The sequence below is a fragment of the Lepisma saccharinum genome, chromosome 28 (assembly GCF_977018435.1).
Source record: "Lepisma saccharinum chromosome 28, izLepSacc3.1, whole genome shotgun sequence".
NCBI classification, from domain to species: Eukaryota; Metazoa; Arthropoda; class Insecta; order Zygentoma; family Lepismatidae; genus Lepisma; species Lepisma saccharinum.
In genome coordinates this window covers 46,443,862-46,468,890 of record NC_139256.1, presented here as the reverse complement: position 1 = coordinate 46,468,890, position 25,029 = coordinate 46,443,862, and the positions used below count along the sequence as shown (strand labels likewise).

Here is a 25,029-nt window from a genome sequence, read left to right as displayed (position 1 = left end):
AAGCATTTTGAGTATTTAAAAATTGTGGGTAGATCATTGATGTATAATAGAAAGAATAATGGTCCAAGATTGGAGCCTTGCGGTACACCAGAACAAACTTTGTAAGTGTATGACTTAGCTTGATTGTATGCTACAAATTGCATTCGATTGCATAGGTAAGAAGATATTAACGTAAGAAAGTTATGAGAGAGACCAAACTTAGACAATTTACTTAACAATACATCGTGGTCAAGAGTATCAAAGGCTTTGGCGAAGTCCATATATATTGCATCAACAGAATTCCTATCATCAAGGGAATCGGATATACTCTGTGTGAAATTGACCAAATTAGTTGAAGTAGACTTTCCAGGACAAAATCCATGTTGATCTATTGATATATAAGGTTTAACATGGTTGAATATCCTGTTATATAGTATATATTCAAATATTTTTGAAGGAGCTGAGATTAGAGAAATGGGTCGGTAATTTGTAATTTCGCATGGGTCTCCCTTTTTTAGAACAGGACAAATTTTGCTGATTTTCCAAAGATCAGGAAAAATTTGAGTTTTTAAAACAATATTATAAATATAACACAAAGGGGTGCATAATAATTCGGCACAACCTTTGAATATGTATGTTGGCAATTGATCAGGACCACTGGATTTGGTTGATTTTAGTTTTTTTATGGCTTCATTGCATTCTGCGTCGGTGATTGAATCTACCACCAGCGACTGAGATACTATCATGTCAGAGGGTTCAATAATGTTATATGTTGAAGGATTTGAAGCATACACTGTTTGAAAATATTCAGCAAAACCATTAGTAATTAATACGTTCGTTTCCAATCTATTACCCTTATACATCATATAGGCTAGTTTCCTATTCGTTTTTTTCTTATTTCTTATAAAATTCCAAAATGGTTTAATGTTGCTTATTAAATTGTTCTCTATTTCTGATACATATGTTTTATATGCTATATTTATCATTCTTTTTAGTTTTCTACGTAATTCAGCAAATTTAGTTTGATAGTAGTCTGAATATTTCATCTTTCTTCTGTATGTTTCTTTTTCTTTTAAGTTTCTTATTATATCAGATGTAAACCAACATGGGTAAGAACGTTTTTTACATATTGATATTTTCGGCACATATATGTCTATCACACCATTAATTACCTTGTAAAAATAGTCTAAGGCTTCATTGGGATTCTTGTAAGTAGCTAAATTGTCCCATTTTTCATTTTCCAAGTGTTTGTACATATTGTAGAAGTCAGCCCTTGCATAATTGTATACAGTAACTGGATTTGATTTAACACTAGTAACCTTTTTGTTTAAAAAGACCTGAATATGTAGTGACGGGTGGTGGTGGTCTTCCTCAAGCAACGGGTGTAAATTTCTAGTAAGATTCATGCTATCACTTATATTTGTCAATAGTAAATCTAGGGTTTTCCCATTTTTATTTTTAACATGATTGACAGATTTAAAATTTCCCATTGATAAAAAATTAGCAAGAGAAATACTAATAGGTCCACCTTCCAATAAATTATATTGATCATCTATTATCGTGGTAATATTAAAATCACCAACAATAATTACTTTAGAACTATGCCGGTTAGCAATCTCCTCAACAAATTCAAAAAAATCCTGATACTTCTTAATTGGTGATTTTGGTGGAAAATATACTGATAAAAAGAAGTAGCTTGTATGTTCAAATATAAATTTGATACATACTATTTCTACATATTCTATAGTGATTTTAAATTGCTCAACAGAATATTTGTTTGCTACAGCAACCAAGACACCACCCCCTCCCTTATGGACCCGATCTTGGCGATAAACATTGTATCGGTTATCTATGAGCTCGCCATCGTATACACCCACATTTAACCAAGTTTCTGTTAGTGTGATTATATCATAATTTTCGAGGGATATACTAGAGTATAATTTATGTAATTTTGTATTTAACCCTCTAACATTCTGGTAATAGACAGATAGTTCACTAGTATCTGAAAAATAGTTGTCGGTTTCGGCCATACCTTTATTTCAAGTTGATGACATCATTTATTGAATTTAATATATGGACCACCAAATCATTAGCTCTCTTTCTCAACTTAACATTACCAGACCAATCATTATTATTGATATTTTTAATGATTTTTATGCTAACAAGACCAGTCAGAGACACAAAATTATGCAATTCCATTTCAATTTGATTCCCCTGTGTCAAATCATGAGTCGACTCAATAATAGACGGAATATTAAAGTCTCCAATTATTATAATTTTACAGCTACATATATTAAACATATCTTCTACAAATGCATAAAATGTTTGATAAGCTATAACATTTGACTTTGGCGGGAAGTATACACAAATTACAATTAAAGAGTAAATTTCAAGCCCAATCTTAATGCATACAATCTCAACATTTTCAATATTAACGTCTATGTTTCTTACATAATAATTACTTTTTACAGCCATTAAAGCACCTCCACCCCTTTTATCCATTCTATCCTGACGAAAAATTACATACCCATTATCGCTAAATTCAGAGTCCGTTACATTAGCCTTAAGCCAAGTTTCAGTTATGGCAATTATGTCATAATTGTTCGCTAACACGCTCAGATACATATCCGTTAGTTTAGTATTTAAGCCACAAACATTTTGATAATAAAATGACAAATTTGTATGACTCGCCATTCTAAACAAGAGCACGAACATCATGCACTGACTTAAGTATATGTACCCGAGAGTCATTTGCTGCTTTTCTAAGTTTTATATTGCCTGCCCAGTCAATCCAAAGAAAAGCATAATTTCTTTCATTTTTAAGTTTTCTAGCCTCATTGAATACACTCCTCCTTAGCGGTGTTAAATTACAATTAATATATACAGGCCCCCCCTGATTAAGACCGAGGTCCCTACAGTGTAACGTCCTTTTTACTTTACGTCTACGAAGAACTTCATCTCTGACGTCCCTCTTTACAAATTTAATTATTATACCAGGTACATTTTGATTTGATGATTTCAATCTATGACAACAATCAATCATGTTGTCTTCAAGTTTTACATCCAAAGCCTGACCTACATTCTTAACAATATTTACTACATTTTCGTTTTCACTAGTTGGGACCCCATGTATTTCCAAAGTGTTCCTTCTACCGTACTGGTCCAGTTCATCCAACTGTAATTCTAAAGTTCCTATTTTCTTCTGTAATCTGGCATTATCGCTTCTTAAATCGTCTATTACCTCCATACATTTCTTCAATTCAACGCTTTGACACTTTAATAGATTGGCGTTCTCGTCTAATTTTTCATGAGCTAAATTCAGTGATTTCCCAATCTCATCCTCCACCGTTTTATTACTTCTCCTTATTACATTTATTTCCTCCTTTATATCTAACAAAAGACGATACATCTCATCATGGGTAGGATGATGATCATCAGAAACCACGGGTGTTCCATCACCAATACTACCTCGGCGAGATTTTACACACACATCGCAGATCCATGATTGTTCCATAGAACGCATAAATTTAATGTCATCCTCTTTTAAATTCACACAGGCGCTGTGATAAATATTATTGCAGGTCTTACACTGAATCTTTTGAAACATATCCTGTCGCACCACCGTTTTGGAACATTTTCCACAAACCCCCATCTTATCGGTGTTGAGTCAGTGTCCGGTTAGAAAATAATTTATCACACTTGGTGACCTAGCAACACTGCGGTTAGAGCCAACAAAATCTAAATTGAGTTGGCAATTCTGAGTCCAACCCCGTTTGTTTACATTATCATTCACCAACTAGAAAATACATCTACTACTGTATATAAGCCAAATATTTGTAATTATTTTTATAAATAAGTGCTCATGCGTACTTACTGTTCTTCGCAAGCATGATATAAACTCTGTCCCCAGGGTGGTTGGTCTCGAGGGGGATTTTCTCAGCAACGTCCTTGCATGAAAACTGCTTTGAGGTTCACCAGGGGTCTAAAAAAATAGTATTTTGGGGGCCGGAACGTGATGCTAACACCACCTTCATAAATGACCGGGATTGTGAATCATAATACCTAAATTCATTCATGGCATGTTACAACACGCAGAAGGTACTTTTGTTTTTAAAACTTAGTGCATATTTAGTCGCACACCGTGGGCGTTCGGTCTGAGACGTCATGGTTTGGGCTCTGGCTACGGAACGCGCAGGTTCGAGTCTTCTAGGAGAAGCGTAACAACTTTCCTTCTGAGGTTTCGGACTGTGTATGGGACCGGTGGGCACACACCATTGTGAAGAAATTGGAGAGCTACGAATGAGTAGCGTAATCCAGTCATGGAAACCATGGAAACTTAGAGAAATGACTGAGGGGATCGTCGTGCTGACCACACGTCACCTCGTAACAGGTTGGATGATCTCTCGCCTCGGCAGGTGGAAGTGAGGCCGGCAGTCGGTAGGTAGGCCTTAGCCCTGTATTAGTACACAGTTGAATACATGCCGCGAGAATACACATTATGAAATTTGTTTGACTCAACTCAAACATACTGCAGAAACTATTTCCATGTAGATTTAATAGCCGGCATCCGTGGCAGAGTGGTTAGCACATCGCGCTACGACGCCAAGGATCCCAGGTTCGAATCCCGGCCTGGGTATGGATGTTTGTGAGTGTCCATTCATCAATTTCATCATCATGACTCATCCTCATCTTCGCAATTAGCCAAAACTGGCAGAAAAGTGAAGTAAAATAAACCAAATAAAAAAATAGATTTAATATTTCATATTTGTGTTGCTTGATTGAATTGGTGTTTTAAGTCCGCTTTTTGCACAGAAAGGCTAATTTGGACTGGGCCTACAGTCTAAAGTGGGATCCTAACCACTATGTGCCTACACCGGGTATCAAACCCGGGACCCCTTGACTACAAGGCGACGGCGCTACCACTAGACCATCGTGGAGGCCATATTTGTGTTGCTTGACAAGACTTATTTTCTAATTGCGCACTCTATTATTAGTAAAACACATTTTATGTGTGTGTTGGATATGGTATGAGATTTAATTAGGAAAAGCGATGGATAATGTAATATTTATACAAAGTAAATTAACGCATTATGTTCTTACAACAAATGTAACTATTACAGAATAGGAAGCCAGTGACGAAATTAGCCGTAAGTTTTTTTTTTAATTCCTCGCAGTAGTAAATATTGTTACAAATAAAATCGAGAAATTTAGATCCTCAACTTAGGTGGATAAGAGACCAAATTATAATTCTCAGCTTGCATTTACCTCCGATTATTAGAAGTATCATTCGACCGAAAAGCAATCTCTGACTGTTGGCTGATAAATGCGACGTGCCTAAAATACAGGAAAACGTAACAGCATAATCGTTCCATTATTTTTGTTTTGTATTTGTATTGCTTTTGTTTTATTTCAAGTATAATTTACCCCTTGGCTAATCGCAAAGATGAAAATGAATGGTGAGTAGATGAAATGGATGATCACAAATCCATGTGGATCACAAACAGTACAGAGTACTACACAGATTGTTGGCCCACATGCCAGAACCTAGTAAGCCCGCAAGATTGAAGTTCCTAGGATATATTACCTGGAAGAAATATTGCTATTTGAATGTTTCCCGAAAATACACCATTTATACAATAGCCATTATCTAATTCATTCGCCGGCTCGGTAGCCGAGGGCGTTAAGTGGTCGACTTTCGATTTCGCCTCCGAAGTTCCCGGTTCAAGTCCCAGCATGGGCATAGGTTTTCTCTGCGAGTCAGGCACGTATCCAGGAATTCCTTTCGTGGTGGGCTAAACACCATATTTTTAAGGGGTATATATAGAACCTCACAATTGTATGTTTAAGGCCAATGGTGGCAATTGGGTTCAAAACGGGAGTGGGGGGGGGGGTGCAAGAAAAGTTTACTTTCTCTTCCCTCGGTATGCAAGGGTTAGCATAAAGAGGTCATAGTGTGAAGGCAAAAAAATGGGGAGCAACTATCCCCAAAATCGTCGCCACTGTTCAAGGCTGCCAAATTATTCAGAACGTGAAATCGGAACATTTTTTACCACTCAACTCCTCTGTTTCCATGCATTAACATTGTGTGCCGGAACCATCTCAGTATGTGTGTTTGCCCATTTCTTATCATCAGACATCAAAACATCTATGGCGTCTTCGAGTGTTTTTTACGAAGCTGTTACACACGCACGGGATGGACAATCCACTCGACAACGCGAGACTCAAACTGTGGGCTGAGAACTGGACGCAGAAATTTCTCGAATATTTCTCTCTGATTCGAGCCTGAACACCACTACTGTGTCTTGTCCTCCCATGTTTACAGTTCTTATAAAAGCTGAAACCCACCAAATTATTCATATTGAGGCCTAAGCACTCGCAAGTGTTCACAATTGTCTGTCACAACTTCCGCAGTCTTGTCGTATATTGGCACAAAACAGAGTAAGTCTTCTCGAATACAGTTCGAAACAATTAATTCACAATGAAAACCCTTCCGATCCCAACACATCTAGTGTTTCTTCTCCCAATATGATTAAATGCTTACTCATTTATCTCCAGTGACGTGCCCAAGGGAAGGTTGGTGAGGTCATAACCAAATTTGACCAAGTATTCCTTAAAATAAAGAACTTCAAAGAGAGGAAAAGATGGCAAAATGAGGACTGACCACCAAAAATAGTATGCATAACCCTCCTCTTCTAAAATTCTTGGAAAATTTGGTCCGGGCACAACTAATTCATCACTCAAAACTTTGATTTTCAGTTGATCTGTGCAGCTTATTTCTTTTTTAATTAACCGCTCCAATACCCGTTACTGATTAAATATTCACTTTAGAGAGAGACCTTCGATCTCTTCAGCCCTCGACCCGAACTAGCACTACACTGAGGCTCCGGAAATTCCGCTGTCGTTAATGTCTTCTGGTTTGGACCCGAACTGGAACTAGTAGTAGACTTCGTTACTTTACGGTATTTAGTCCTTTTCATCTTCGAATCACTAGATCTTATAAAGCCACCAATGGACACTGACTGTACACTAATCGACAGTATGAACTGTCATACTTACCTTTGAATACTCATTAACCGATTCTGTTGTACAGATCAACTTGGAAATTGAAGCCGCGTATTTTAACCTCATTATATTCTAGAACGTTCCACAGATAAAACGATTCGTTAATGTTGCCAGTAGTTCGACTCCTTCTCTTATTCAAGAACGTTCCCTCTCGCGCTTTCCAGAGATTAAAAAAATATAATGAATCGTCCTACGTGTGGCGCTACGTTTACAGCTTCCAAATGCTGACAAGTCTTTGCATAGTGTTGCGACAACACCGAAAGCGCAAGAAAAGTTTTAATGCAATATTATCAACAACAGGGTTATAGAACATTCTCCGTGTTGCCTTGGTAAGTATATCTCTCCTTATATATTATCGGCACACTATTTTAGAAAACAAGAACCTAATTTTGCCGGACCCTGTGGCTGAGTGGTTAGCACATCGCGCTGCGACGCCAAGGGTCCCGGGTTCGAATCCCACTCGGCCATGGTTGTGTGTGAATGTCCATTTATCATTTTCATCATTTCATCACTCATTCCCATCTTCGTAAATTAGCTAAGAGGAACAAAACGCGAAGTAAAATAAAATAAATCAAATCCAAAAAAAAAAAAAAAAAAAAAAAAATTATGTAGTGTAAACTGAAAAAATTAAGGGGGTCTCCAGCCCCCTGATCCCACCTTGGGTGCGCACTATTAACAATAACAGGGTTCTAGAACATTCTGTGTCTTGGCTCGAAAATTATTTATCTCAAATTATCATCACATTATTTAAGAAGCCATGAACGTAATTTTATGTAGCGTAATTTCCTGAATGGGGTGCTGGAGACCCCTGATTCCCACCTTGGATACGTGCTTGACTCGATAATTATTCCTCTCCTTAAATTATCGTCACATTATTTTATTTCCGACCACAAGAAACCAAATACCTCATTTTATCTATTGTAAACAGAAAACTTTTTGGGGGGTTCGAGCCCCCTAAGCTCCCCCTTGGATACGTGCCTGCTACGAGTGTCCCTTCATCAATTTAAACTAATCATCACTCATCCTGTTCGTCGCGATTAGCCAAAAGTGGAAGAAGACGCTAAATAACAAAAACAAATTTATCCTCATCGTGGCGATCAACTGGAGAATGTTAAAAGTAGCGTAAAAATATTAAAGGGAAATTCCAGGACATTCAGTAAAAAGACATATCAGAATATGCCCGGACAAGAACTTTCCTTAGAATGAGACATTTAAAATAAATGCAGTAGGTTAGCTGGAAAGAAAAGCCGGCAGTGGACTACAGCCTGCAGGGACAAGATATCACGCAAAAAATAAACTATGCATTGTTTTGGAATAAATGTATTCTTCTATCGCGTATTTGATCTCTTGCTGTCAAATCAAATTAACAGCTTTGGTGTATAATATCAAAAGATGCATGAAAACACAGCGTTTCATGGGCCATCTGCTACATTCTACGCATAGCTTTCAACCGCTCGTGTCCGCTTGGTGACGTCACAAGCTCTAGCCAATAACGTGCAAGTCGCGGAGTGGCCCCCCCTGGCAGCACACATTGTTTCATTCAATTCTTAATTGTCGAGATACATTATATTTCTCACAGATCAATAGCACACAGATGAATGAACTCATGGTTTTGAAAAGATGCCTAAAACAAGGGTGACATCTACACCAGAAGAAGATCATTTAGCCCAGATACAATTACGTATATATTGTTATAATCAATGACAAAATATCTACATCCTGCTTGTTTTAACTAAATGTTTAGGGTGTATAATGACATGCAATTCCTTAGAGATTGCCGTGCTTGTTGTTGTCCATGGAAACGGACGTTGCTAGGGAACTTAAAGAACGTTTATTTTCACCCCGAAAACTACTGTAAGGGAATTATACTAGACGTTTCGTATTTCAAAACATGAGCGTCAGAATTTATTACAGAGGCAAGGTAGGAATTTTAGGGGAATGACGGAAAACGATTATTTTCTAATTACGTTTAAAAATGTGAAAATTACAAAAGACGTAAATATTGCATTTCCAATTTAGTGTCGCTATTGAATTCGTTTATGCAAGACATCCAACTAATTATCTTGAAACGGTTATTACTTACTCAGTTTATTATTAAGAAAATATACAATAATTTTCTGAATATTTGTACCTTATTAGAGACCATACACACACAAAGTTACTTTTCAAACATTTCAAATTATCGTATATATTCACTAGTTTCCCTTCATCCAATACAACATGCAGACATTTTACCCCATCTATAATATGATTACGCCCACAACGTGGCCGGAAGTCACGCATGTGAGCGTACACACGAAATCGAAGAAAACGCCCTCCCTTACGGTTATGCAACCCGAAATTTTATATCATCTAGTTTCGACAGGAAGAGCAGCTCGCGGGAAGCGTAGTGTTTCCAACTCTTGAATCTAGCCACAGATTCACGCGACCGGGTGGAGATCTTGCTTTCCTCTTGATTTGATTTCAACGGACAAGTTTATTTTGAGAATGTCTCTGGTAATAATAACAAGTGTTATTAACCTTTATGCTTGAGTTTTTTATTATTTTTTTACCACTTCCGAACGAATATGTGAAAGGAGGTATCACGGATTTCGTTATAGCTCGGATACTTGACACCTCCCATGAGAGAGTCCTGCAGACGAAAAGGTAGCATTATGACTAATTCTGTTATCTATTTCAGAAAGAAAAGCCCCTTCCGATAGCCTAAAGTCGCCTTGTAATCAAGCGGTCCTAGATACAATTCCCACTGGTGGCCCACATTCTAGATCATAAGTTCCGTTTCCATTAATGTATCTGTGCATAAATTGAAATCAAGAATTTTCTTAAAAATTTACGTGTGCTCGGAACACGTAAAATGACGTGGAAGTTGTGATTGGTGTTTACATCACTCGCGCTAATGCGGACCCCCGAACTCCATTTCTGCAGTTATTCTTTTCGAGATTTTTTCTCGTTGGTCCTGCCACCATAGGTAAGTCCAAAGAGAGGATTCTGACCCCCATAACCAACCCGTCCCCGTTCGGTGTGCTTATGCCTGTCACGCTTGTCTTTTCCCACTGTATCCTATTTGCACCCATTACACCCATTTTTTTCATTTTGCAAAAACGCTTTCCGCATTTTTTCTTCAGGGTTATTCTTTTTGTTTTTAAATTTTTGGCGACATCTGTTTTGGAAAATGTTCCACGAAGTTTGTTCTAAGTGTAAATGCATCTGGACATACAGTGTAGAGTGGGATTCGAACAACAAATATGAGCTTCCGTCGCGAATCGAACCAGCGCTCCTTTGATTATGTTTTCTTTCCACGTTTATTAAAATTTGCTTCCTTCAGCCTACTTCCGATTGTCGTATATTTCAATTCGTATTAGTTCTTTTCCCGTTTTTCTTCATTTGCATTGTTCGAGCCGTGATAACTTTCTCTCTTAATCTGGTTATTCGAATAAGTATATACTCTTTTTTTTTTTTTTTTTTCCTTTTCACGATTTTCTCTTCGCACTCACTACAGATTTCGGTATCGCGCTTTCCCATATTTTCAGTAATTTAATTCTCTTGTGTATAATTCCTTTGACTATTTTTAATTTGACCTTAGTCCGAATCAAGAAAATATGTTAAGAAATGTTTCCCGTGTAAATCTTATTGTACGGTGGTGTAAAATTGATGCCAGCTTTTTCTTGCGATAAGGGTTTTGAAAGTGCAAGAGTCTCATTTATTAACCTTGGGAGGAAGGGGGGGAGGAGGGGTGCCAGCATTTGACAGTACTCTTCCATCAGCAGGTGGGGTGCTGAGAAAGCTACCTGCGAGCGAGGGGGAGGTGGTGGCGAGCAACACTGCCACAGCGAGTCGCTGTAAATGATTTCATCGTCTGTCCTGGGTGAAACCGGTTCTTGGTCCTCCTATACTTCTCCGATACATTTCTGCCAGCCTTTTTAGCGAAGCGAGGTCATATGTTCCAGATTCGAACTCTGGTCAGGCATGAATGTATTATCACTTAGTTTGTCCCGTCACAATTTTAAAAATTGATAATTCATCCGTATTAACGCGATTAACTCAAGAGGCAGAAGAGTGATGTAAAATAACCGAAATAGAAATTGATGCATTTGTGTCTGGTGCTATATAGTGTAACGACGAAGTTAACTCTTTATGAATGATGAAATAGGTAGCCCCTTGCGCTCAAATACACTTATACCTTGGCCAAAAAGATAAAAAGATCAACTTATCGCTGATCTCTTACTACATTTGGAATGCAGCCAAAAGCGATGTAAAGCAATGCAATTACATTGTGAATGTTTCACATCCTATAGTCTTTTTTTTCTCGTAGCGGGGGCGGGGGTTCATTCATTACAAATATCTAGGAAAGGATTTAGCAGCAATCCGTGATATACTTAAATATCATAACATGCTGCGTTGCCAGGGTTCTTGGTTCCTAGCCTCTGATAATTATGAGTTTTTCTTTTTCGTTGTTTCTTCAATCTTCATCAATTTCCCTGAAGCATCATGCATTCTCTGTCGCCATTGGCTATATGTAAAAGTTGACATAAAATGAGTAAAATTCGAAAAGAAAACACAAGGATCTACTTTTCTCATAGCTCGCCAAACATGCACATTTCCGTATTTTATGCTTTCAGCGCTATCATTATTCTTGGCAGGCAATGGAATTGAAGCAACTCTCACAACTAACGTAAACTACATGTCACTCAGGCATGACAATTCTGGCGGGCAAAGTGGATTTTTTTTTGTATTGCGCAATAACTATCTTCTGGCCTCCTAGATTTAAATCCGTACTTTTTATTCCAGTTGAGTGATTGACTCACAATTTCGCTATTGAAGATTTGGGTTATACGTATTGTGTTTTTGGTGCGCCAGGAAAAACCAATCCCAAAGGTTCGCACTGAACAGAAAATTGTGTGCTTTCCCTCTCTGTCTTCCAACTCCGTCCCTATCTCTCACCCCACGTCCCCACTATTTAGGTAAACTGTTGTTAGAAACACATTTTCCGAAGAATATCCTCATTGAAAATAATATTCCCTAATTGTTTTGATCGGGCATTTCTATTGATCCGAACGAATTATCTCCGTAAGGGGACTAGGGCCTCCACGATGGCGCAGTGGTAGAGTCGTCACCTTTTAATTAAGGGGTCCCGGGTTCGATACCCGTTGGAGGCACATAGTGGTTCGCAACCCACTATAAACTGTAGGCCCAGTCCCAAATAGCCTTTCGGTGCACAAAGTGTGTTTAAAAAACAACAAATCAATTCAATTCAATTGAATCATCTTATCAATATTTTTAAATATGCATGCACCTGCTTAATTTAATAGATTATACATTTATATTCATTGCGGGCAGAAATGTGCGAGAAAACAATGCATATTTTTCAGGGAATGCACGAGTCAATAGTAATGTATATTTTACATTATATACTCTTTTACATTGCATTGATTCAATAGTATCCTTATTTCCTAAAGAAAGCGCGAGTTTCTTTGCACACACCAGGCAGACTCTGATTGACCTAAATCTCAGATGCAGTAACATCACGGTTGCCTTTGCCACCACGCTTTGGCTTTAATTCGAGCCCCGGTGGGTGCTTCGTTCGAGATCCTGGAGCAGTTTTACACGTATTTATGCCTTGAGCATGTCACTTGCAACGGAACCAATAAAATGAAACTTTCTGCACCGGAATGGGCGTGAAACTCTACATGCACCAATGATAAGGTGTTTTCAAGAGGCATGTGCCACGTGCAGCATGTCCCTTCGGTCCGAATGTTCCTTTACGACATCATTTCATCATGCCTTACTTTCGAAATTTACAAGAGAGAAGATATTCCGAATTTTCTTGTGCGGCGGATCTCCTGCACTTCAGATTGCTACGACCCATGGTGTGGACGATTCATGCGTCAGGCGTTGGATTCGGCTTTACGAGGCAGAAGGGGACCAAGGAATGAAGTCAAGACCCAACAAAGGCCGGCCGAGGAAGACAACCAGGGAAGAAGATGCAGGCAACATTGAGATGAGCGAGGGCAATCCCTTCATGGCTGCAACGAAGATTCGCGAATAGTTTAAACTGGAGTGCCATGCTTCAACAGTTCGGCACCGTCGAGCTGCAAAGGAAGAAGCAATGGTGCATTTCCATCACGAAGCACGGATCAGTTTTCTTTACAATATTTACCAGCTCCTCAAGAATTTTGTCAGAACGTAATTTTGAGCGACGAGAAAGTATTTTCGTCTGACGAAAATGGTCAGGTTTATGTTTGGAGGCGCAACAACACTCGCTACGGCTACGAGAACATTTCTACCCATGCTAGGAGTGGCAGGATATCCGTGGCGGTGTGGGGATCCGATCCCACGAAATTTACGGGTTCGAGCCACGGCTTCAGTATTGGTATCATGGTATCAATTTAATCTAATCGTCACTCATCCTCATTAGCCAAAGTGGCAGAAGAGCGACATAAAATAACAAAAGATACAAAAACAACTTTAACATTTTAGTAATTTCTGATCATTAGATGCGTATTAGCTTTGATTGTTGTCTCTTTAGTGATAATCTTACGATTATTATTGTTAATATGAATTGCCGTCCATTAACAGAAGGACGGACCAATCGATCATTTAATTCATGTCTTTTTTTGGTATTTGTCGTCCCTTCGGATCAGCTTTGAAACCTAAGGAAATTATTGGATGTTTGTCTGAAGTTAGTGACAATGTTCCTTTAAATTCCCGTCGCTCTTTCAGCCGGCGCGGGGACCACTTGTATGGCAGTGATCCTCTGTTGCCGCGTTTACCTACGAAGGAACTCGTGGTCAATCAACCAATTAGGCCTACCGCTTGGGCAAGAAACGATAACTTTACAAAGCCCCCTTTCCCCGAAGCAGCCAGCAGGGAAACGAGGATTTTATCAAAATAACCCTTCTCTCTCTGTGAATGAACACCGATTCTAACAGCGTTTCTACTTAATTGGACATTATCCATTGTTTTTCTTTTTGATTGACCATATATTCTATCTTTAAATTTCGAGACATTTCAAGAGATCACCTCTTCTCTCGTCTTCAGGCGAACAATTTTTGCTACGTCTCTAGTGTGATTGGAACTATGATAGTCCGTGATTTTGCTCCAAATCCGGTTCGCTAAGCAACCAGTCTTAGATGCCCATTCGAAATCGACAGCTATAGAGCAAAATGTGTTTGAAGTGAAGAGTCTTATTGAATGAAACATAGCTCGACTCACCCTCAAATTTCAATTTTTTTTAGATAACTTGCGTGCACTTCGTATAGAAGACACCATGAGACTGAAAATTCACACTATTTGGCATGGCAAATAGACCTTATTCCAGCTTCGCTGAAAGTTCGATGTATATAATAATTGTCAGTCATTAAGTTCAACGCCCTCTGCGCGTGTGTTGTGATGTGTTACCGTGTTCCAATTTTGTTTTAATTCCATTTCATGCTTAGAAAGGCTACCCGAAGTGGGACCTACACTTGAAAGTGGGATCAGAACCACTAGGCAGGTGTGTCTCCACCAGGAATCGAACCTGGGACTCCGTGATTATAGGGGGTTGACGCGTTCATGGCTTTACATTTTCGTGAATTCAAGGAAGCCAAGGTGAGAAAAATATGAAGAAATGTCTTCTACACGGAAGTAACTATGTGTATGTATGTATGTAAATCTTTGTAGCACATCCATTTTCCTACCTTCATTTTATCATCATTACGTTGAATTTTGCACCAGTGATCTTTCACTACGTTCTAGGTCACGTCACTTTGAGCCGTAAAATATTGTCTGTAATTCAGTTTTAGTACAGTTTGTAGCCTCTCACCCAAGAATTTTTAAGGTGGGAGAAGGGAGGTGGGGCTCAACGTCTGGAAAAAATAGTGCGAGTTCAATTGAGAATACGAAAATGGAGCGGAATGATTATATTGCTACAACATCTTCAGGAAACTAAAGCGTAAAATTGAATTCTTCCTCTGAGTGAGTCCATGATATTGTTTGTGTTTGAAGGTAATATATTAAACATGACTATCAGCATAACCGAACGCATATAATGAGATGATTTATTAGTGTTACCAGGCTAAAGGTGTGAAGTGCGGCCTGTTGCCTCTTTCATTACGGAATTCCACATGTAAAAATTGATCAGCTCTTATTGCGAGTAACCATTATAGGCTTAGACCAAATTCTAGTGTTTATATTTCAATTCACTTCCTCAACAAATCCTTTCTCGATTGACTAGATTTTAAGCGGAGCGTCATTCAGTTCTCTGTCAGTGTTCTTTTTGCAGAAACAACAGCAGCTCGCTCGCACCCACAGTGCCCCGCCCACTCGACGAGAAAAATGTGCTGGACAGTGACAGTGTTGCCTCTCTATTCGATCTTTGTATTCTCTTTTGCCTGCCACTACACACACATTTCAGACAATTCTTCCAACAAATGGAAAAGCAATCAGGCAACTGTTAACCTTTTTGGTCCCAAGTATCTCGATCGAGATACCCAAATGTAAGCCTCACGGTCCCAAGTATTTCGATCGAGATACCCTGTGTCAAGGTCGTAGTTTTATGTTATAACTTTTCTATTTTTGGCTAGAATTTCGATTTTTTTTATATTGTTCCTAACACATGTATTTAACAGAAATATTTTTCTGCATTTTTTTTTGTCTTCATGAAAATGGAGGTGAAAAGGTGGGAAAAGGGACTTCTCTTTTGCGTCTCTTTTCAAGGTCAAATTTTTGCCGACAAAGGAAGACGGGCTTTGTTGTTCTAAAGCAATGCTTTTCACTCCCACCTGTTAACTGCATTCGAAGGAAGCTTGTTTATCAGTACTCGATGTCAAAATGAAAGTTTTCAGTGAGGGTGCAAGCAGGGGGTGGGGGAGGGGGAAGACTGGTTGTTGAATCTGCCTTGTGAGAATGGAATTTCGAAGCGCGCTGAAGGAAACCTTTGTTTTTTTTAGCACAAGTGTCCACACGTTGCGCCAGGGGTTACCCTGCATTGTCTAAAAATAGAATTTCAAGCAGCTGCAAGAATCGGCGCTCATTTTTCACTGCGTTCTAGCCTTTCCTCCGTGAATGTTGTGTGTAGGTGTCGTTTTGTGCCCAAGTGCGAGGACATTTTTTGGGTGAAGTGACAATTTTTTAAATAATTTTTGGGGTTTTTCCCCCTTCCCCCTCCATATATACGCCAAATTTGTATAAATTTTGCATTTTTTTTCGGGGCGGGGGGAAACCATTTTTTTTAAAGAAAAGTATTTTTGAGGGGATTTCCCCCTTTTCCCCTCCGCCGAATGTGCATAAATTATATATCGTCTGAATCTGTGATTCATTCTGCGTACAACGGTATATCTTTCATATCTCTAGGGAATTTAGTTTCTGAGCTATAGTCATTTCAAGGTACCGCTGCATTTTGAAGCTTGAATCAGTGGCGTGCCGACCATTCCTTTTGGGGGTACAACTCAAGTTACATTGGTCATATGATAATAATGCAAATATTTTTGTGTTCCTTACATGTCAGCGATCATTTCCATGTGCATGTCGACACTGTCATGTACTTTTTTCTTGGGGCGAGGGTGGGGGAACCAAATTTTTTTCCGAAATTTTGGAATTTAGAGATTTAACCCCTCCCCCCGCCACATTTACGTCGAATTTGCATAAATTTCATATAGTCTGAATTTCTGGTTCATTCCGCGTACAACGGTATATCACTCATCTCTCTAGGGCAATTAGTCTCCGATCTACACTCATTTAATTGAAACTCTGCATTTTACTCAAAATCGGCTCGGGACCGATAGGCTTACTTGTGAAAATGGCCTCGGGACTCAAAAGGTTAAATGGCTCTTTTCTAGATTTTGTATTAACACTTTCCACGGTCAAGATATGTTAACTTGGTTCTGTTTCGTATTCCCACAATTTGGTTTCGTGCAGTAGGGGTTTATATTGCAAGCTAAAAAAAAAACGTAGGCAGGTATTTTAACATTTTAATTTTCATCCGTTTCATGATTGTATGAAAGAATATGGTGGAAAAATACACTACTTGAGACACTATCACTAATAATAATTGGCCGCCGCTGTGCCCGAGCGTTGTAAGCCGTTGGCTTTTGATCTCGCTAACGAAATTCCCGGGTTGGAGTCCCGGCCTTGGTATGATTGTTTATGAGTGTTCCTTCATGAATTTTATCATACACTAATCATCATCGTTGCGATTAGCCAAAAGTAAAGTAAAAAAAGAAAGATAATAATAATAATAATAATAATAATAGTCATAATAATAATATGAATCTAGCCCCCATGGTTCCTTTATGACTGTCCTTTTATCAATTTAATCGAGTCATCATTCATCCTCATTGTTGCGATTAGCCAATAAATGGTAGACAATCTGCGAAACATAAGATGAAAAATATTTAGAGAATTTTCTCCGCAGAAGGAAAAATAAATGCTCCAGAAAACATGCAATACAGGAAAAGAGTGTCCTGTAATGTGAGTCTGTAAACCAAATGTAACTAACGAATGAAGAAGTTTACGTGAAGGTTTCGTCTTCTACAAAGCAATACAGGCTTGGATGGCGCAGTGGTAGCGTCGTCGCCTTGTAATCAACGGGTCCCGGTGGAGGCACAAAGTGGTTCGGATCCCACTTTAAACTGTAAGTCCAGTCCTGATTAGTCACCCTTGTGCAAATTAATTGAAACAAAGCATGTTTTCTACATTACTCGTAATCGTGTACTCAAAACAAACACGAGAAGTCAGTTAGATCGTTTGTTTTGTTGCCTGATGCAATCATTACGTCAGGTTACTGTATTGCATCAAATCTGAGAATCCTGTCCGATTGCCGTAGTGTACATTGACTGATGCACTCATGACGTAAGCAGCTGCAGTATTGCTTCAAATTTTTGAAACCTCACCAGATGTGATTCGAAGGCAGGTCGAGATGGATGTGACTAGGAAACGCACGAAGATCGTAACTTTGCACTAACATACAGCTAAAATGTATAAAGAGATCGCGTCAGTGGTTGGTGTGAGTTCGGCAACTGTCAGTCGTGTCATCAAGTTGCAGGAGGAAACCGGATTGGTTTCTCCTAAACGTAAATGAAAGTGTGGGCGTAATAAGAAAACAACCCCTAGAGATGATGCTTACTTGATTCAACAAAGCAATAAGGATCCCCGCAAAACGAGTGACGCACTGAAAACGGATTTGCAGGAGAAAGGAATCAAAATTAGTTCCTCTACAGTTCGCAGGCACCTTATAACGGTCAGACGAAAAGCCAGAAGACCTGTCAAGAAACAGCTTTTAACGACAACAATAAAACGAAATCGGTATAAATGGGCAAAAAAGTATATGGAATGGACAAGAGACCAGTGGCAAAAAGTCGTATTCACCGACGAAAGCCATTTCTTTGTACAGGGTCGGCGAAGTCAGCATGTTCGAAGGTCACAGTGCGACAAGCTTCGTGATTGCCACATCGATCAGTCTGTCAAGCACCCACAAAAGAAGATGTTTTGGGGATGTTTCAGTTATTATGGTGTCGGAAGCCTGCATCCAATAGAAGGAATGATGTGCTCGCAACAATATATTGAGGTTCTACGAAAGTGTGCTATCCCAGAGCTGAAAACGAGGTATCCTTCTGAAAGTGTGCTTTTCCAGAGCTGAAAACGAGGTATCCTGACGGTACTGGGATATTGCAGCAGGACCTAGCCCCCTGTCACACATCGAAAGTGGTGAAGAAATTCATGACAGAGCAGCAAATACAGGTACTTGATTGGCCAGTGAATTCTCCGGACGTAAATCCCATTGAGAATTTGTGGGCTATATGCAAAAGTCGCCTCCGTGCTGTGGACTGTACGACTATGGAGAAGCTCATTCAGGCGCTCATTCAAGTGTGGTACAGGGATCCGAAAATCAAAAGTGACTGTTCGAAACTAGTACACTCCATGCCAAACCGTGTTCAAATGCTGCTTAAAAATACAGGAGGTCATATCCATTACTAATGTACGTTTAGGTGAGTTTTGTACATGTATATCTGAGTTTTTACAATAAACTACTAAATTCATGCTTTGTTTCAATAAATTTGCACAAGGGTGTACTGTGCATTGTGGACTTAAAAAACCAAATCAACAACCAACCAACGAATACAGGGTTGGAAACACTACGGTTATAGGTTTGGAAACACTGCTCCTCTCGGGAACTACACTACCAGGCGAAATTAGATGATATAAAATTCCGGGTTGCATAACCGTAAGGGAGGGCGTGTCTTTCGAATTCCAGTGTACAAGACGTGGCCAAAGGCCACGTCGAAAGTACGCGAGCCCAATATATATATAGCCCCAATCCCACCACTCACTGACATACATGTTCTACATGAAGGAAGCCCCGGAGGCGAAAAACGCCCGATTACGACCCCCCATGAAATTGTCCCAAAATGCCGACGAAATTAAAAAATCGCTCAATTGGCCCTTCTTTAAGGCTAAAAATGCCCTTTTTAGACGTCCATAGCAACCGTTTCCGTAGCTTTTCTTTTACTCACATTGTTTCCTTCAATTCTTCATTGTCTAGCTACATTATATTTCTCACAGACTACACACAGATGAATGAACTCCTGGTTTTGAAAAGTTGCCTCAAAGAAGGTGACATCTACATAAGAAGAAGATTCATTCCAGATACAATTACGTATATATTGTTATAACCAATGCGAAAATATCTACATCGTGCTTGTTTTAACTAAATGTTTAGGGGTATAATAACAAACAATTCTTTAGAGCTTGCCGTACGTGTTGTTATCCATAGAAACGGACGTTGCTAGGGAACTTAAAGAATGTGTATTTTCACACCGAAAACTACTGTAAGAGAATTATGCTAAACTTTTCGAATTTCAAAACATGAGCATCAGAATTTATTACAGAGACAAGGTAGAGAAATTTGAGGGGAATGGCGAAAATCAACTATTTTTCAATTATTTTTTCAAATGTGAAAATGAAAAAAGACGTAATTATTGCTTTCCAATTTAATGTCGCTATTGAATTTGTTTATACAAAAAATCTAACTAAGTATCTTGAAAAGGTTATTGCTTACTCAATTCATTATTTATAAAATAAACAATTTTGAATATTTTTTATATTTGTACCATATTAGGGCTCTTACACACATAAAGTTATTTTCTAAACTTTTCAAATTAACGAACTTATCCACTTGTCCCCCTTCATCCAATACAACATGTAACACATCGCAAACGTACTCGAAACAAGACGGTGACTGAAGTGGGTGAAAGTAACGTGCTAGCCGCTGTTGCTGTGGATCCACACATTAGCTCCCGTGCTATCGCTAGGAAATTATGCTAGACATTTCGAATTTCAAAACATGAGGATCAGAATTTACTATAGAGGAGAGGTAGGAATTTGATGGGAATGACGGAAAATAATTATCTTTTTAATTACATATACAAATGTGAAAATGACAAAAGACGTAAATACTACTTTTCCAATATAGTGTCGCTATTCAATTCGTTTATATGATATATCAAACTATTTTGAAACGGACAATATTTACCCAGTTTATTATTATGAAAATAGACAATAATGTGTTGAATATTTGTACAATATTAGAGTACACACATGAAGTTATTTTCTAAACATTTCAAATTAGCAAACTTATGCACTTGTTTCCCTTCCTCCAATACAACATGCAGATATTTTCAAAGTCATTAAGATCATTGAGAAACCCCATAACAAGATAGCGTCCACAACGTTGCCGAAGGTCACGCATGCCAGCGTACAAGACGTGGCCAAAGGCCACGTCGAAAGTACGTCAGTCTTTATATAGTATATTGGCACGAAATAAGGGGGTGAGATCAAGAAAAAACTAAGTATATTTTTTGCTGTACATTTTTGAAGCACCCTAATATTCATACATGAAATTCGCAGGATTCATTAAAAAATATATATTTTGTTCAACCAAATAGGTCTAATATTTAATAGACTGGTAATGATAATATTTTTAGTGTCGGCTATAATATTTGTCGTGTACAAATCTCATCGCTTTGAATAAATTCTATTAACAAACTGGAATGCATATTAACTGTGTTATTTTCTTCATCGAGCAGCGAACGGAAACAAACACCACTCGGAAGCCACAGACAAGAAACTTTCTCTTTCCAAACTCACAGACTATCCTCATAAGACCAACCTTCGCTCTGATTGGCTGTTCCACAGTGGCATATGTGAAGCATTTCAAATTGGCGGATATTTACACCTAAAAAACTCTAAATAAAACATTTGACGCCGTTGATTCGTAGTATATATTTATTATGTCTACACTGTAGTTACAACACAGTAATAAACTAACGATATAGAAATTTAACACAGCACATCCAATACTATTGGAGATTCTACTCCACATGCATAGAAGTGACAATTAACATATTGTGACAAAACAAATCAGAGAATGAAAGTGTGGCATAATACAATAGTTTAAGAATCAGTGGTGTATACTAGATTCAAAGTCTTGGCTCTCTCACCATAGTGTTCAATGGACAAAATGCTGGTTGGGAGGGGTTTTTATTCATTTTATGAGATTTTGAAGTTATGTGACATTGTGATTAATAACTCACACCTCATAAATAAAATATGAAAATCTTGCTCTGGTGTTACTCTTAGCTAAATAACAGGTTTATTGTATGTGTTTATTTACTATCTACATAGGCTACTGACATTAAAATAACAGCAATAGCTTTAATTCTTGTTTTTTGCAATATACAGCAGTAACTTCAATTTATTCTTGTCAACAAAAACCAACCTCCTTCTTAAAACAAATAGCCACGCACCCAGTGGAGGCACAAATTGATTCGTCCCACTTCAAGTCCCGATTAGCCTTTCTGTGCATAAAGTGGACTTAAACAAAGAGGCACGATTACGTAATCAGATATGAAATTTTGGCATTAATCAAGGGGGACGCCACCCAAGGTGTCTTACCCTTAAGCCGCCCTGGGATAGATTGATTGTAGCGACTGTTCTATGTATCTTCGTTACCTTAACTTACTCCCATAGAAGTTAGTGTTCCTAGTTGTGTAGACATGAAACAGCCTAAGAAATGGGAGACAAATTTGCATTTCTTAATGTATGAACAATTTTCAGTACTATAAAAAAAGAAGAAACCCATTAAAGAATGATTGATTGCAGCATTTTTATATGTATTAAATGCCTTGTACTTCAAAATTCCCCATTACTCTTAATTCAATTTATTTCTCAACTTTCTTGAGTGTTATTAAGCAACACAAGCAAGGTGTTAAAACATATTAGTACCACAAACTGCAGAACTCGTGGTTCTCAATACATTATATTTTTCAGCATTAATATCATTCTTCCACAGATACTTCCAGAAAAATGGCATTGTCTACAATGTAACTTCCGCTATTGAGTTTTTTGTGAGAGAGGAATTTAGGAAAACCCTGTCCCTTCTCATTACATTTACCATTCTTGGGTTTATCACAACACTCACTATCAAATCGTTCAATAGTCCTAACAATATCCTTACCTTTCGTTTCTTGGTCAACTAACCTAAACGTTACACGTTTTATGAAGGGCCATTGCAAGAGAGAATCATACTCTCCTGGCATTACTTGAATGAAAACTCCTAAATGCTCCTTGTGCTTATAACCACCGTCAACAGGGTGCAACATAACTCTTAATTGGTACCCGTGCTTACTGCTGTAAAAGGGGGGACTCAAGAGAGTAAGATTTCTATCGAACCTTGCTTTTTCTATCTCCTGAGCTATGTCTTTTACTTTCCACAAGATACTCCCATGTCTTAGTCTATAAATTTCCCTCTGCAGTTGTTCATTTCTTTCTTTCTCGACCTCTAATTTCAATTCAAGATTTTCGACCATGCCTTTTACCTCTTCATTTATTTTCATCTTACACTCTAATTTCGTTTGAAGATTTCCGATTGTGTCTTCTAATTGTTGATTTCTTTCCTTCTCACTCTCTAATTTCATTTGAAGATTGTCAATCATGCCTTTCACTTCTTGATTTACTTCCTTCACAGTCTCTAATTTAAAATTAAAATTTGCGGCAATGCCTTTCAGTAGATCCATGTGATGCTGTACTCCTTCCTTCATGTGTTTCTTCATCCCTGCAGGAAAACCTTCAAAGCTGCACTGCATTTCCTTGTAAGCACACGCAGAAAAGAGTTTCTGGCATTCTTCATCCAAATGTCGTTCCACATCTTTTCTGACAACTTCAACGCCACAACTCTCAGGACAAGGAATTGAAAACGTCACACATTCTGCGTGGTGATCCTCCAACAACTGTCTCTGGACTTTATTCTCACAATCCTCACACACTACAAGTGCTTTCGGACACTTGTTTCGATAGTGTTCACTAAGATCTTTCCTCGATATTTTAACACCACATTTATTGCCACAACGTACAAGTGCTGATTCGCAGATGTCGTAATGTTTAGTGAACATGTTCTCTTGCACTAACTTGTCGCAGAACATGCACTCTATCTCACGCATCACGCACTTCTCTTTCAGATGAGTATTAATATCCTCTGATTTCACTTGCTCTAGACACATGTCGCAGGAAATTACGGACATTTTACATATTCGGTCATGTTCTTTGTCAAAGGTAGTTGATGAGTCGGAACTATCCTCGTCCAAGCGTTTGGACAAACTGGATTGATCGGCTTGTTCACCACACTCGGATTGCACAACTTGTTGTGAACACCGAACCTTCTGATCCTCCATGTTTCGTGTGAACAGTCTGCTTACACAGATCACACACACACACACACGTTTTCTGCGCTTTTTGACGTGGAATTTTAAAGCCACATTTATTTTCACTTCACCTTTTTTATCTCTGCAGATTACATGAAGACTGTCTAATTCTTTATCCTCCACCTCTTTTGCACAAAAGGAACAGGTCTTTTAGGCTGTTGTTGGCATTCTTCCTAGCTACTGTATACTCACAGGTCGACGCAGAGTTTATATTGTCTAGTCTGAGCTTCTACTAGATTGTTCCTTACCCGATACAACGGACCACTGCTCACGTCGTCACAACAGGGAAAACAACCTACAAGTCAATACCTGTCAGTGTTGAAGCGATATCACCACAGCAACAGAGGCATTGAATGTATACAATGTCCCATGTAGGCAATTTGATTACGTGCTTTGATAGTGAACGTGTTCACGTGCAGAGAGAGATATTTATTGATCGTTCTAACATGCCTTTCTTTAAAGTATAGCAATATATACGTCTCTTTATATCTCTTAGTTTAGCCAGGACACTGAAAACAAATGATGTAATGCAAGTAGATAACAGGCCAAACACAAAAACCCGTCCCTTACCAAGGATTCGAACCGAAGACCCTTCGTTGAGTACACAGTTAAATAAAAGACGTTTTATGCTCATATATATATATATATATATATATATATATATATATATATGCGTGTGTGTGTGTGTATGTGTGTGTGTATGTGCATCTCTCTCTCTCTCTCTCTGTGTGAGTGTGTGTGTGTGCGCGTGCGCGCGTGTGTGTGTAGGCTATATACACCAAAACTTATGCACTTCTTGTCAGAAATGAGTCAGTCTCCAGATATATAGTAATTACGTGTAATGTTAAGATTGGTTGATTGATATAGGTTACTTTAAGTCGCTTTTCTGCCACATTTGGCTAATCGTGAAGATGAGGATGACTAGTGATAAGATGGATGAAGGGACAGTTACAAACATATGGAGACGACACAAGCCAAGCACCACAGCGGACAGTACTGATTGTGAGTCCTGACGCCAGAGCCTCTGCAAAATACAGTCCAGGGTGTACTACGTGGAGGAGATGTTGACGTTTGGGTGTCTTCAGAAATGGTCATCCCTTACACACCGTGCAATGTTATGATTGATTGATTGATTGAGTTTGTGTTTTAAGTTCGCTTTATGCACAGTATGGTTAATCGGTACCACTACGCCATCGGGGAGGTACTGAAATATTAAGAGACGTAAGTAATATTAACATGTTTGCTGCCGGTGACG

At 38.6% G+C, this 25,029-nt stretch overlaps 1 protein-coding gene across 1 annotated transcript; it reads right to left on the bottom strand.

The window, feature by feature from the left end:
• Positions 1 to 22,352: 22,352 nt before the first annotated feature.
• LOC145980938 (TNF receptor-associated factor 4-like) lies at positions 22,353 to 23,744 on the bottom strand. Its single transcript, XM_083114023.1, has one exon. The coding sequence runs from the start codon at positions 23,742 to 23,744 to the stop codon at positions 22,353 to 22,355; it is 1,392 nt and encodes a 463-aa protein (XP_082970149.1).
• Between the last annotated feature and the right edge of the window lie 1,285 nt (positions 23,745 to 25,029).